A 16060-nucleotide genomic window follows, 5' to 3' on the forward strand; every position below is an offset into this window, starting at 1 on the left:
AAAAAAAAAAAAAAAAAAAAAAAAAAAAAAAAAATGTTTGTATTTCCTTCATGTTGTTTGTTGGCACTTACAGACTGCTATGCCCAATCCACATCTATACGTTACGTAAGAACGGTGGCTAGTTCTATGTTACTAACCAAGATGCACAGTCAGGTTTATAGTCTGGTGTGTTTGCCTGGCTCACCTGAGACCCTGGGTCTGATCCACAACACCAAGAAATGAATAGGGCGATAAATAAAGGCACAAGCAAACCAAATTTCTTCTTCCTTGGACACAGGGTCCCATGTAGCCCAGGGCAGCATCTGAACTATGTAGCTGAGCTAGTCATGAACCCTCCCTGACCTTCCGGCCACCATTTCCAGAGTATAGGGTTGGTTACACCAAGTGAACCCCACTTGTAGGGTTGTAGATCACCGTGTGTTTATGCTTACTTAATTCCCTGGGGCCACACTTCTTCCTCCCCTCCCGCTCTGTCCCCTTCTCCTCTGCAAACACTCTACCCCCAAAGCCATTTCCCATCTCAGCCTGTCATTTCTCAGATTACCTGAACTGCCTTGTGGGGAGGAAAAACAGCCATCTGGTGACAGAAGTCAGGAATAACTGGCAAGACAAACTGGTTCTCAGCTGCACTGACTGTGGGCTTCATTATTATATTATTCCTGCCAGTACTGTTTTCATTAATACATAATTATTTACAAATCTCATCTTAAAATAATCAAGGGGAAAAACAGAAATCTGTGTATGTAACACTGTACTGCCCACATCAGACAGATTTCCTAAGTCTGAAAGCTAGAAATAAACTCACTATTTGGATAAAAAAGCCTGAGGCCTATATTTGATCATAGAGAGCTTCAAATATAAATACAAATAAATAAAGATGGTGTGGACAGATGTTTTAAATTACTTTAAATGAAGTAATACTAGCTACCAGTAATTACAAATAGTTTAATTGCAAAATATTGGATCACATTTACTTTACGTTTAACCTTTTTTTCTATCTTTTGTTTTTGAGATAACATAATTACATCATTACCCCCTCCCTCCAAACTCCCACATACCCCAGGCACAGAGCTGCTTCCTAGAGACAAGCACCTCTAGACTGAAATCTTATCAACAGGCCATTACACCTGTCATTTTATGTGGGCACAAGGTCTGTTGATTACAGCTTTCCTGGGGCTGGGGGTGCAGCTCAGGCATGAGGCGCTTAGCATGAGCACCTGGGTTCGCTCTCCAGGTCCCAGACTACGGCTCCTCTAATCTCCATCCTGGAGCATTCCATTTCACTCTTAAATGTCTACTGACAGGGAAGATGACCACAATGTTCTTATTTAGAGTGAAGGGCTAAGAGTGGTGGCTCACATCTGCCATCCCAGCACTCCAGAGGCGGGAGCAGGCAGGGGGTCAAGGCATGCAGAGCCAGCCTAAGCTACGTAGTGAGTGCAAGGCCAGCTAGAGAGACACAAGACCTGACCTCAAATAACGTGCGTGTGCATGCATGCGTGTGCATGCATGTGTGTGCGAGTGTCTGTCTGTAACAGAGACAAGGTTCAGTGGTAGAGCCTTTGCCTCACCTATGTTGAGACCCTGAGTTCGATTCTCTATTGGGAGAGAAAAAAACAATCCTGGAGTGAAAGCCACACTACGCTCATCGCCAATGTCCTCAGCACTCAGCAGATGAAGTAGCCCAGTCTCTGGCTGGGATTTGTTTCACTCGGGAGATACACAGTAGCCCATAATCCCTGAGCTTTATATGCATCGATTCAACTAACATGGATGAAAAGTTAACACTGTTTATTAAAATGTATAGACATTTTTCTTGTTACTTCACAAATAATCCAGCATAACAATTGTTTACGTGGTTAAATCAGACACTTAGGTTAGACAGCATTCAAAGCACACAGGAAGACATGCCCAGGTCTTACTCGCAAACGCTACATTTTGTAAGGGACCTGGACGTCTTAAGACTTGGTACCCCTGTGTGTGCAGCCTAGCATGGAACTTGCAGCAATCCTCCTGCCTCTGCCCTTGCAGTACTGGATTCCTGGCATGGGTCATCACACAGCTTCATTTTGAAGTATCTGGTGACTCTGGAAGGCCTTTGTACTGTCTAACCTCAGCGTCCTCCCTAGAGGCCAGTGTATCACTAGAAACAAATCTACAAGCACACCACACAAGCTTCCAGTCCCCAGTGCCATCCTGTCCTCTACTTCCTCTGCCACTTATCACATGGTTTAGTGATGGGAATGTGGCGGGGGGGGGGGGGGGGGGGGGGAGTTGTTAAAAGCTCACTAGCAAAATTCTGAATCTGGCTTCTACCACTTTATTTTTATTTTATTTTATTTTTTGGTTTTTCAAGACAGGGTTTCTCTGTGTAGTTTTGGTGCCTGTCCTGGATCTCGCTTTGTAGACCAGGATGGCCTCGAACTCACAGAGATCCATCCACCTGGCTCTGCCTCTCGAGTGCTGAGATTAAAGACACCACCACCACCTGGCTTCTACCACTTTAAAAATTGGCTAGTACAATAACTGCAACTTTAAAGGTAACTGAGTCCAAATTCTCTCATTTTAATATTTAGACCACAAACAAAACGTTAGAAACGGACGGCTCAGAGGTGAAGCCTTTCAAGGCTGACATGAGTTCAATTCCCGGGACCCACACAGCAGAAGAGAATCAAATCCCAGATGGTGGTCCTCTGACGTGCTCAAGCCCCTACTCCCACACACAATAAACAAATAAAATGAAACCTTAAAATTTTTTAAAGAAAAATCGCTGGGCATAGTGACACATGCCTTTAATCCCAGCACTCGGGAAACAGAGGCAGGTGGATCTCTGAGTTTGAGACAGCCTGGTCTACAGAATGAGTTCCAGGACAGCCAGGGCTACACAGAGAAACCCTGTCTCAAAAACAAACAAACAAACAAAAAAACAAAGAAGAAAAATCTAATATGATAAAACAGTGTTCTAAAAGGAATCCCAATCAACCCCATTAGATTAGGATGCCCTTGTTCTAAATGAAGGACATCGCTGATGTTGACTTCTAAAGTACACACATTTAGAGTGTGAAATACTTAGCTCTACAATTTTTATTTGAAATCTGGTGATGATAAAAAAAAAAGTTGCCAAAGTAAAATTACCAGTGCAACATACCTGCATCATTTTCACCGTTCCAGTTTTAGAATTTAAATCAAGTCCCATACATAGACCACATTCTGAGAACACCCAAGCACACTCCTGACACAGATCCTCAGTGAACGCTGACTGGGGAACTTAGTTCTCCCTCGAGTTACTTTGTTCTGTACCGAGAATGTCTCAACCTAAATTCAGCAATCACCTCTTCAAAGCTTGTTTTCAATTCACCCAAAACACGAGTGAGTAAGTGGAGAAGAGAAGCCGCATCGCACCTTGGCAGAGGAGGTCTCACTCTGCAAACTCCCCAGGCAAGTCTGCCACCAGGGTTCCTAGCCACGGTCAGAAGCCTCTGGTTTGGCCACTGCCATTTCCTAGTATCACAGTCTTCTGAGCAGGGAAGGTGAAGGAAGCCAGCAGCCCATCAAGAATTGCCACAGGTCTTTGCCATCACCAATGTGTGCCACCAGCCACCCAGCAAGACTGCAAAGGGGTAGCATAGAAACACATCCTGTATACCAAGGTGCTGATGAGGCCGCTGTGGCCTTGGGCCCCCTAATGAAAGAGAAAGGTCCGAGGGCGTCTGATGAGGGAGGCAAAGAAGCTTCCTTTGCTACTCCCTGCCCTTTAAGTCAAAAGCCAGAGGGTTGAGCGGTTAAGAGCCCTGGCTGCTCTTGCAGAGGACCCAGGTTGGGTTTCCAGCACCCACTCGAGGCCCATAACCACCTGTAACTCGGGTTCCAAGGCATCTAGTGTCCTCTCCTGCCCTCCATGGGCACCAGGTATGTACATGGTGCACCATATATACATGCACGCAAAACTTAATTCAACTAAGAACATATTTAACAACAAAATTTAAAAATCTCATACACATTTAAAAAAAGGAAATTTAAAACAAATAAGGACTTTAAATGTATGGCATAATTTCCTTTAAAGTCTTCCCCTTCATCAAGCACTGTTTGCGACTCCTCCCTATTATGCAAAGAAAAACCACAGTCACATCAACTACCCAACGATTCAATCTGCAAGCTCAGCTTTTGTAAAGTGGGTAGACTTGATTTTTGTTTTTGCTTTGTTTTTTTGAGACAGTGTTTCACTATGTAGCTCTGACTATCCTGGAATTCACTATGTGGACCAGGCTGGCTTCAGAGAGCTCTGTCTGCCTCTGCCTCCCAAGCACTGAGATCAGAGGCATGTTTAAAGAAGCAGGCTAGATCTAAGAGGGGTGGCTCTGGGGCTCGTGACACACACGACCTTACAGGTCCTGTCAAGGGAATATAAATACCTGCTTTAATACCAGTCTAAAGAGGGAAGGTGGTGCACCAGGACCAAGCAAAAGCAGGGGGATTGCCAAGTTTGAGGCTAGTTTGGGCAGACCCCATTTTAGAAAACAAATAAAAAGAGGTTTATGGATACCACAGCATGGAGTCCAGCATCTGAGGCAGTCATGCTATACAGCTGTGCTTTTTCTTCTTTAGGGCAACCAAAAATAAAACAATGTGCTTTCCATCACATTTTACAAAAGGATGAGCAGACAGCCAACTCAGACCCCAGACGGTAATCAAACACAAATATGCATGGTGGTGCAACCAGAAATCCCAGACTTGGGAGGCAGAGGCAGGAGGATCAGCCATCACTGCTAAGACCATCTCAGGAATGGTTGCTGTTGTTTTGAAGGGTGAGGGGGTGGGGAGATGGTTTCATGGGTAAAGGTGCTTGTTGCTGTATCTAATGACCTGTTTGGCCCTTGGGTCTCACATGGTGGCAGGAGAACAGATTCCCTAAAGTTATTCTGCTGTCATTGTGTTCCCACGACCCCCCCCCCCAATAAACAAACATGATGTTAAAACCCTAAAGTAAAAACCCAAACAACTTAGCACCTAAAGGAAGCCTCACAGCACACACTGAAATACACTCTGAAATACACAGGCTCCAATGGGTAGAAAAGTATCTAGTTTCCCTAAAAGAAAGCAGGTATCCAAACAGCATGGCTGTGGTTCTGAGACCGGGTGGTGCTCACCTGAGGCCGAGTTCATCAGGGTCTGGGGCACGGCTGGGCTGGCAGGCGCAGGGACGTTCAGTTGCGAGAGCATGGCCTTCCGGGGGTCCTGCCATGTTGTTGTCTGATCGATGTGACTGAGACAAAGAACAGCGAGTCAGAACACTATCCCCTAAGAACGGCTCTCCTCACCACACTGCCCCAACCCCAGCGGAGTCCTCCCCTGGAGCACTCAGCGACACTTCACCTCTGAAATGTCTAAGTATGCGATCTGAAAAGGTTACACCTGGTGACAAGAAACCACCGTTTCCTACTGCAGTGTGTCACTTCTAACTGAAAGAGAAAATGGTGTCTGAATCACATAGGTGGGAATCGCAGCTAAAACTCAGGATCAGCCAAAAATGACAATTTAACAACAGCTTTTAGGACTCAAAATCCTCTTCAGAAGTGAAACACAAAAAGCAAAGCATCCTATTAAGACATACACTCCAAAGCCAAAGCTGAGGGAGAAAAGGAACTGGGCACCAACAGCTCCCCCCACCTCCCGTGAAATGTGTTCCTGGATACCAACCACAGCTTCCCGCCATAAGACAGTGTACCCTTACACGGTGGCTAGAAGAAACCCTCCTGCTCCCTTCCTCTCTCAATGGCTTTGGCATGTATTTTATCACAACAGTGAAAGCAGTAATAAATACACAGACACTCACAGCAGCTAGAAAGGACAGTAACTGTTTCTCTCGGGGGCCTGGGGAGGAGCTCAGACTCAGGAAAGGCATGGTGCCTGTCACTATCCGTGTTAATGCTGGTACAAGCACACAGCTCCATGGTTACTGCAGCAGCCAGAAGGTCAAGGCCACGAAGCCTAAACTTGGTTCAGATTTTGCTCCCTAAGCCTCACAGAGAGGATGATTGAGTCCTCATCAGACTCGGGGCTTATTTCACCTTCCAAATCCTGTATACCAACTTTATCCTCGGGCAAGTCACTGAATCTTTACCAAATTATCAGTACACTTTTCCCCTTTAAAAAAAAAAAAAAAAAAAAGTTGCCGGGCGGTGGTGGCGCACGCCTTTAATCCCAGCACTCGGGAGGCAGAGCCAGGCGGATCTCTGTGAGTTCGAGGCCATCCTGGGCTACCAAGTGAGTCCCAGGAAAGGCGCAAAGCTACATAGAGAAACCCTGTCTCGAAAAACCAAAGGAAAAAAAAAATTATTTCTTGGTATGTGCTGTAAGCACTCTACCTTGGAGCTGTTCCTGTAACCTTCCCACTAACCCATAAATGAGTTTTCCCCCCAAAATCTTAGAAGCTGATGAGGCACACCCTCCTCACTGTTGAACTCAGGTGACACCAACAATCTTGTTCTCCGGCAACTTAAGACAGTGACAAGCACGGTCACTCTTCCTCGGGGCAGAACCTCTGCCTGCTCAAGTCTCAGGCTTGCACTTCAGGACCCGTATCTCATAGGAGCATGTTTAGCTGTGCTTCATTTGTTTGTTTATTCCATTTAAACTGTGCTTCTTGAGGGCACTGTTCCCCACCTGTTCTACAAAGCCCCGAGTTTCTATTAATCTTAAAGATCGAGATGCCTCCTTATAGAAGCCTCCTTTACAGAAAAGCCAAGCCTGTATGTGTTACAATCCCAGCTATAGGGACAGGAAGATGCCACACTAGCAGGAAGGTCTGACCTCTGTTCTTGGGGGAGGGGGATAGGTGGACTCCTGAAGCTCACTGGCTACCAGTCCAGCCAATAGAAGACCAGGCTCAATGAGAGACCCTGACTCAAGATGAGAAGCAATAGAGGAAGACACTCAACATCACTCTGGCCTCCATACATGTAAAAGTGCACACGGGCCGGGCGGTGGCGGCGCACGTCTTTAATCCCAGTACTCAGGAGGCAGAGCCAGGTGGATCTCTGTGAGTTCAAGGCCAGCCTGGTTTACAGAGTGAGATCCAAGATAGGCATCAAAACTACACAGAGAAACCCTGTCTCAAAAAAACAAAAACAAAAAACCCCCCAAAACAAACAGTGCATATGTGAACACATTAACTCACAAACACACAAAACCAAATCTCCAAATAGCCCTGCCAAAGACAATCTGGGTTCTGTAGTGTAGGTAAGTTTTAGCAACCTGCTTCATCTTCAGAAAGGGGGAGTGGAAACTGGTTTATTTACTTCCCAGGGTTTTGAGAATTAAATCCATACTTAAACAACCAGAACCATGGCTCCTACAAAAGGCCATAGAGTCCAGCATGGTGCTGCCTGCCTTTAATCCTGGGGGAAGGGGGGGGGGGACGACAGGTGGATGGATCTTCGTGAGTTCAAGCTTATCCCAGTCTACTTAGTAAGTACCAGGTCAGCCAGAACTACATATTAAGACTCTGTCTCGCCAGGCGGTGGTGGCTCACGCCTTTAATCCCAGCACTTGGGAGGCAGAGCCAGGCTGATCTCTGTGAGTTCGAGGCCAGCCTGGGGGGCTACCAAGTGAGTTCCAGAAAAGGCGCAAAAGCTACACAGAGAAACCCTGTCTCGGAAAAAAAAAAAAAAAAAAAAGACTCTGTCTCAGAAAAACAACCAATTCCCACTCCAACCCCCACCCAGAAAATTAATGAAAAAACAAACCAACAAACAAACAAAAACCCTCCGACAGACCAGCCCACAGCGTGCGATTCTTCCCCTCCTCTAGCCACAGTAGTGAAAGTAGCTTCCGGTTTAAACACTGTGCACTTGTTTCTACTCAGAAAGTTTAGATGACACTGTTCCGTTCTTCTACTGCATGTACTAGGATGCAGAATCTCAGAGTGGTGACAGGTGCCTGTCTGGTAGCTGTGCAGGACAAAATGGAAGACGAAGAGGCTGAAAATGTAGGTTTTACTAGCTTAAAAAGACAAACATTTTCAAAAGCAGATTCTAGAAAGGGGCTTAGACATGCAGTATCATTGGGTTTCATTTATAACAGCATCAATTACTGGTGCCAGTTCTAGACTGCAACCAAGATTACATCTCTTTGGACCAGCAGGATGGCTCAGCAGGTAATGGTGTGCTCGATTTCTCACCAACCAGGTGGGAAAGAGAGAACAGCTTTCATAAATTCGTCTTCCGGCCTCCACATGCACACCATGGTATGGGCAACACACACACACACACACACACACACACACAATTTCTTTTTCAATAGAAAAGTGAGAAAATTTGCACTTAAATATAAGGTCAGTGAAGGGCCTAGTGACCAACCTCATATTAAGGAAAGCTGATTTAGCTGGGCACGATTTTAATCTCAGCACTCAGGAGACGGAGGTAGGCCAATCCATGAGTTCGAAGCCAGCCTAGTCTATACAGATTGAGATCTAGGACAGACAGGGCAACACAGAGAAACCCTGTGTCCAAAAAAAAAAAAAAAAAAAAAAAGTTGCTTTAGGGGCTGGTGTATTAATATATACCATTAATCCCAGAACTCAGAAGGAAGTGAGTTCTAGGCCAGCCAGGGAGACACAGGAAGACTCTGACTTTAGGAAAACAGCAGGGTGTTTTAAACTGGGTGTGAAGACTTTGAATTTTGAGTTTTGGCTGTTGCCATTGGCAGTTCAGAAGACTCTGGTGGTGGAGCTACAGAGGCAGCTGGGCCAGATTTCCTGCCCTTATCAAATCCATGCTTGTTGTGACAGTGTTATTTATAGTCACATGCTAGAGGCCATTCTCAAACCAGGGAAACCTATGTGCTTAACTGACTCTAGGACAATGACACACTGTTCAATCTAACCTTCTACTGCTCTGGTTCTGAGACCACAGGCGTTCCTTTTCATAAATCCATCACCTACCTTTTACAAGTCTCAAAGGCTCAGAGATAAACATATGGCCGTATTCTTTGATAAGGACAAGACAATTTATACACTCTTCTTTTATGGTAAGTTTTTCAAGATTGTCAGAAGTCAAAATCTGAGACTGGAGTTCAAAGTGCTGGGCTGTCAGTAAAGCCCAAAGTGTGTATGTGACAGGCGATCTTCGGCTGCACACGGCACAGCACTGTGTAACCTGACCTGAACGCAAGTTTCCTGCTCATGAACAGGAAACAAGTTAACAAGAGACCACAACATACACGTTCCCTCAGGAGCTGCTAAGAGGGAACTGTCCTGAGGAACAGCAAGGCTCAGGCCTAAGGTCACCTTCAGCCAAACGGTTTCCCTCCAAAGTTGCATTCAACAGTCTTGTTGGTCACAATGTGAAGCCATGGACACCACATCTCCCAAGTTCACAGCTTGTATTTTTCTCTTATGATACAGAAAATGACGGAAGTCAGTATACATGGGTGGAGAACGAAAGCCCAGTTTGAGATTTGTGAGTCCCCAGGTCTTGTGGCCCCTTCCCTAACTGTCACTGCCTGGAAAAAGAATCAAAAACCACAACAGACAGCAGCTCCAGGGACTCTAAGCTCTCAGACAGTTCACCACTGTAACACTCAAACTGGAGTCTCCCTGTAATGTGGAGAATTGCTAGGTGTGGAGAGGATGGCCTGGTTGGTAGAGCAGGTCGGCCACGTCAGCCGACCTCTGGGAGACTCCAGGCCTAGGGTGTGGGGTGGGGGTGTCAGAGTCGGGGGAGTCGGGTGTGGCATCTCCTGAAACCCCAGCACTCAGGAGGCTGAGGCAGGAGGATTGTGATGAATTCAGTCACCCTGGGCTCCAAAATGAGATCCTGTTTCAAAAACTTAAGGAAGGAAGGGAGGGAGGGAGGAAAGAATTTTAAATAGTCTCCTAAATCATCTGATAGACACGCTGATTTACCTAAAAATGCCAGATTACCACCTCACTGCTTCAGTTTTTTTGTAGTTGATTAAACTGATAATCCTGAGCAAATGGTATTTAAAATGCACAACAGCAGATCAGGAAACAGTAACTTTGTTGTACAGATGAAAGGCAGTATTAATCTGATTTAAGGCCATCAGTTGGGGAGGTGAGACTGTGAGGGAGGGGCAGGGAGCAAATACGTTCGGTTCAGACTGAGACCTCATCCTCATTGACTCAGGACCAGGAAGACAGGCTTGGGCAGTCCATCCACTCTCATCAGCTCTGTGGCCATACACACTTGTTCAGTGCACTGGGAAATAAAGGGCCTTTGGGTGTCCCAGCTCCCATCTCACTCAAGATCCCACCCAGATTTACAGGTGCACTGGCATTTCAGCTGCTAACAACACAGCATGGCCGCAGCCACCCAAACCCCTAAGACAGGACCAGTCCGTTAGTCTACAAACATTCCCCAAAAGGCGGACTAAACACTACACAAGTAGGAAAATGGCAACTCACATGAATTATAGCTGACAACACCAGCCCCCACTAAACATAATAAAAGAATCTTAAAATAGTATTTTCTTTAAAAATTTTAAATTATGTGTGTGAGCTGACTTTCGGAGTCTGTTTTCTTCTTCTTCCATCATGTGGGTTCCAGGAATCTCATCAGGCTGCCAGAGTCCTTTAACTACTGAGCCTCCACATATTTTCTTTAAAATAAAATGTTATGCATATGAGTGTCTGCCTGCATGCACGTATGTGGAGAGACAGAGAGATAGAAAGGGAGTGTGTGTGTGGACCTAAAAGAAAAGAATCAGGTCCCTGGAACTAGGTTACAGACATTTGTGAGGCACAATGAGGGTGCTGGGAACCAAACACAGGTCCTCTGTAAGCATAGCTCTGAACTGCCAAGCCTATCTTGCCAGCCCCCACATATAATATTTTCTTTCAATAACCATTGGATAACATTATAAAATGTCATCAATCTTCTAAAAAGATTATCATCAAATCAATAAGGCGAACCTAGAGAGTAACCCCAAAACTTGAATGAATTAACCTTTTTATCCATGCTACATTTTAGGGGAGATATGATGCAGGCCTGGCATGGTGGTTCACACCTATGATCCAGGCACCTGGGAGATTAAGACAGATTGTCATAAGCTTAAGATCAGCTTGGCCCCTATAGTGAATTCTATGGCAGCCTGGCTACAGTATAAGACCTGTCTCAGAAAACAAAAGATCTACTGCATACCAAATGAAGAGACATGACTCCTGTACAAACAGATACTAAGCAAAGTCATACTTGGTCTAACTAAGTAGTGTGCGAACTGTTTTATTTTTCTATTTTATTGTTATCTATAACTTTGCTATTTTGAGAACTTTAAACTTTGGTAAGGCCTTCTGTGTTTCCACAAGCCGAGAGGAGAGGTAATGGATGACTTGACTGGCAGGTCCAGCAGCTTCTCTCTCCTGGTCCCCCATTCAGCAGCTGTGACAAAAACAGACACATCAAACAGGAACAGCAGCTCACCTACAAGACGGCTTCCTGGCTGAAAGAGACAGTGTCTGTATCTGCGTGTGCATTCACACCTGTGTGCACGTGTGTGAGTGGAGGCCAGAGAATGACATCCAACGTCTTCCTCAGTCACCTTCCACTTTAGTTTTTGAGACAGAGTCTCACCAGTCTGCAGTTTGCTCATGTGGCTAGGCAGGCTGCCTAGGCAGAAGCCAGAGAGATCCTCCTGTCTCTGCCTCCCCAGGGCTGGCTGGGATTACAGACTCGGTTTTATTGCCTACATGCCAAGTGCTTCATTGACTGAGTTATGGTCCCTGTCTGCTGTCAACAGTGCTCTGTTGAGCTCACACCAAGTAACAAGCCTTGAATTGTGTCCATCACATTGTTTCTTTTTAAGAAGATTAAGGCTGGACTCTCATCCAAGCTAAGCAAGCTGTGTAACTTAGAATATTAGTGAACTTTCAACACTGAATTTTAAATGTCTCCTTTTTGTCTTGATATAAACTTTACACATTCATTAGAGAGAGAGAGAGAGAGAGAGAGAGAGAGAGAGAGAGAGAGAGAGAGAGAGAGAAACCACTTTGTAGTTGGCCAGAATCCGAACATTTGCTCAGGTAGAATACCAGAATTCTACTTAAAAATGTAACTGAAACAACTCCTGTGAGTAACCTTGACTGCTCTTCTCTGAGCCTTCCAGGTAATGACTACGGAATCCCACTACATTCTGGAGTATACAGTAACACTTCTTTCCAGAGGACAAACATGAACCAAGTTCAATCTCTGTAAGCAGGCTATTAATTTTATTTTTTCTTCCTTCTATTCATTTATATTTATATATGTATGTATGTATGTATGTATGTATGTATGTATGTATGTATGTTGAGACAGGATTTCTCTGTGTAGCCCTGGCTGTCCGGCCTCAAACCCAGAGATCCATCTTTCTCTGCCTCTTGGGTGCTGGGATCAAAGGCGTGTGCCACCACCACCTGACTTATTTTCTTTTTCAATCTTAGATCAAGTGGCTGGAGAGATAGCTCAGTGGTTAAAGGTCCTTGCTGGCCTTGCAGAGGACTGGAATTGAGTTTTAGCACCCCATCAAGAGGCTCACAATCACCTACAACTCCAGCCCCAGGGGATCTGACACCCTCTGCCGGCCTCTAAGCAGCACACATGTAGCATATACTCAGAGACATACAAATAAATTTCAAAAACGTAAAAATAAAAAAGGGAAGTCATTGGTTAGGTAGGGAAAACAGAACAGAACAGACATGTAACACTTAACTTCTTATCTTTTGTTTCCTTTTCCACGGGTTCAGTTGCCTGAAATCAACCAGTGTCCTAGTGTATGATCCAGTGATCTTCCTTTCAACCAGGCCAACGTAGTAATTTCCAACCCCCCAGTGGATATGCCATATAATTCCATGACTTCTGCACTTAACTTTACATGGTGGTTTAGTTTCTGCTGTTTGAAGAGGGACTGAGACAACATGAATTTCTTTTCTCTTTCCTTACTATCTCATAAAGTTTTAGTCTTCTTTCCTTATCCAGGTGAACCTCAGAGTCCCTAATTAGGTAACAAAACCAGAGGAATTAAGGAATTACTGAGAAGACCAGATCATACAGTACAGTAGAGTCAGAATCTGACCATCTAACCATCCCACCTTAACTCCATGCCTGCAAAGGACTACAACACACAGGCCCTGACCTGGAGTAACCCAGCTTCCCTGAGCTAACACCCAGACGGTAGCCAGAGTGCAATGTGTATGGGCACCGCTGTCTTACCCTGCCCTCCGCTGCAGCATTAGTACGGTCAGCCAGGCCCTGAGAAACAACTCACACAAAGACACTTCACCAGGTGTCCGTCAACTGTCAGTCCCGTGAGAGACGTTTCCAGCTGAACTTGGCGGCACAGTAGGACATCCCTCACAGATGCAAGAGGAAGCCTCCCCAGTTGAAGACTTCTCAATGCTTTCTCAATGCTTGACACTGACTAGTAAATCTTGTTTCCCATCTGCTTTCTGAAATTATGGAGGGAAGTACCCAGCAATTACACCAAGGTCTCTTCCCTTTACTCCTGGCCTGGTTGAAAGTTGTGTTCAATGACATCATCTGGCCTCAGGTAAGTGGATCATGATGGATGTTTTGCTGGCTGGGTGTTCTGAATCTTGCAGCCTAATCATCCCTCATTCCGTGGATGACAAAAATGAGACTAGTGAGCAGAGATACAAAGTGAGGTCCCCAATCTCTTGCCCATCAGCTTTGTGTGATGACATGTTAAAATGGAGAAGCTGCAAGAGCAAGGCATCTGGACTGTGGACCACACCCAAAGAGGCTGTCATTCCATTTAATCCAGCCTATCCGAATAATAAAGTAAAAAAGAAAAGTGTCACGTGTGTTTAGATGATATCGGTACTTCCTGAGGAGTCCGAATCTTTCTGAACTCTTCATATACTGCACAGAGGAAGGTAAGAGCTCAAAAACATTCACAATGGGGCTGGGGGTACAGCTCAGGAACGGAGATCTCACACCCTGGGTTCCATCCCCGGCACAGGAAAAGGGAACAGTCCTCACACCCATTACAATGCCTGTCATGAAGAACAGAGAATTCCATGTCTTCGAGGATTCAAATCAACTGCCAGCTTTGTGCTTCGCTGGAATGCAAATCACTGCTAAGTAGACAGTTTCAAAGCTCCTCCAAACCAAACCAAACATAAAATCAGCACAGGATTCAGCAATCCCACTATTACATCACCTGAAAGAACTCACAGCAGCCCACAGGGAGACACCCTAAATGTCCACTAGCAAGTGAACAACAAAATGTGGCATACACAAACAATGGAAGGCAGCCAGAAACAAGGAGTGCGGCGAGTGAGAAGGCTCTTAGGACAAAGTACTGCTGTCAAGTTCATGGACCCATTGGTGGAAGGAGAGAGCTGACTCCTATAAAATCGTCCTCTTAACTCCACACAGGGGCACACAGGCACAAAAGTGTGTGTAAAGCACATCAGCTTTATCTAGACCGGCCTTTTTCCTTTCCTTTCGAGACAAGGTCTCACATTTAAGCCAGGCTAGCCTTGAACTTGAAGCAATCCTGCCTCAGTACAAGAGCACACTTGGACACTTGCACACACACACGCACACACACAAACACACACACACACACACACACACACACACACACAACTAAATAAATAAATAAATAAAAGTTCCAAAACTAAGTAAAAACTACAACATAACACATACACGGAGGTGAACAATGTATAGAATACCAGGATGAGACTAAGAAAGGTCACATTTGTGCAGTGGCACACGCCTTTAACCCAGTACTTGGGAGACAGAGGCAGGCGGATCGCTGAGTTCAAGGCCAGCATGGTCTATACAGAGCAAGCTCCAGGACAGTCAGGGCTGCACACAGAAACCCTGTGTCGGAAAACAAAAAAACAAAAACAAAAAACAATTCCCATTCAGATCTGCTCTATTCATGAGCTCTAGTGGGAGACAAATGGTGACCTTTTACTGGAGAGCTGTTGGGTAATGTCCAAAGTCTGTAATTCAAATAGCCTGAAAATACACAGCCAAGTGTTATCCATGAGCCACGAGATAAGGAATTATTTATTTGTTCTTTTCACCTCCCTGTGTTTTCCAGTCCCCACCCCCACATTAAAACTCAGTTACTTGAACAATAAGTACAACAGGCAGACAAATAAGTAAAGATACTTCAGACTCTGGTGTGATGTCCAGAGAACATGAGATAGTACTGTATTAAAGAAACATTCTCAGGAGGGCTGTGATGTAAAATCCCAGGATGTGTGAGGCTCAGGCACAAGGACTGCTTCAAGTTAAGGGCTAGCCTGGTTTAGCTGTGAGTTAAAGGCTAGCCTGGGTTTAATTGGGAGACTCCCATCTCAAAAAAGAAAAGGGCTAGCTTACATAAAGCTTGCTGACAAGGAGAGAACCAATTCTCAAAACTATCTTCCGACTTCCTTGAACATGCATGTACACATACACGTACATGTGTACACACACACACACACACACACACACACACACACACACACACACACACACAGAGTTTTAAAGCAAAACCAACCAAACAAAGAAACCCCAGGCCTAGCGTGGTAGCATACTTAGTAATCCCAACACTTGGGAGGTAGAGGATCAGGGTTCACGCAGCCATCCCTGGCCAAGATGTATGTCCCCTACACTCCCAGAAGCCAGTGGGATAAATTAGTCCATTTCAAAAACAAAAGCAAATCAAACAAACCCACAGCACATAGCTCAATAATGACTCCAATGTTATATGACTACCCCCAAACTTAAAACAAATACTAGGTATTATTAACACTCATTAATCTGTCATTGAGTGTTTTGTTTTCCTTGCTTTTGGATTTCTGACACAGGACCTGACTTTGCAGATTTTCGTCTCCTGCATAGAGGGCTGTAACAGAAACACTCACCTTAGCTTTGAAATCAATACTCCTGGCTCTTCAAAAGCCTCATGGCAGATGCTTATAGGCAAATCAAGACAGTCTTCCAGGCAGAGCAAAGTTTAACCTCTTCAAGTCAACCCACAGCCCCAACTTTCACAAGGTCAGCACAATGCCCACCATTTAAAAGACTAAAGGCATTCAAAAGTC

The 16060-nt window shown here is 45.1% G+C and overlaps 1 protein-coding gene across 8 annotated transcripts in view; it reads right to left on the bottom strand.

The window, feature by feature from the left end:
- Positions 1-16060, bottom strand: part of Yap1 (Yes1 associated transcriptional regulator) — an 83285-nt gene that overhangs the window by 41700 nt on the left and 25525 nt on the right. For all 8 annotated transcript variants that reach the window (XM_059267284.1, XM_059267288.1, XM_059267290.1 and 5 more), the window contains exon 3: positions 5148-5263. In XM_059267284.1, the coding sequence (XP_059123267.1) occupies positions 5148-5263 (116 nt within the window). The remainder of the gene's footprint in view (positions 1-5147; positions 5264-16060) is intronic.

The sequence above is a fragment of the Peromyscus eremicus genome, chromosome 7 (genome assembly GCF_949786415.1).
Source record: "Peromyscus eremicus chromosome 7, PerEre_H2_v1, whole genome shotgun sequence".
Taxonomy (NCBI): domain Eukaryota; kingdom Metazoa; phylum Chordata; class Mammalia; order Rodentia; family Cricetidae; genus Peromyscus; species Peromyscus eremicus.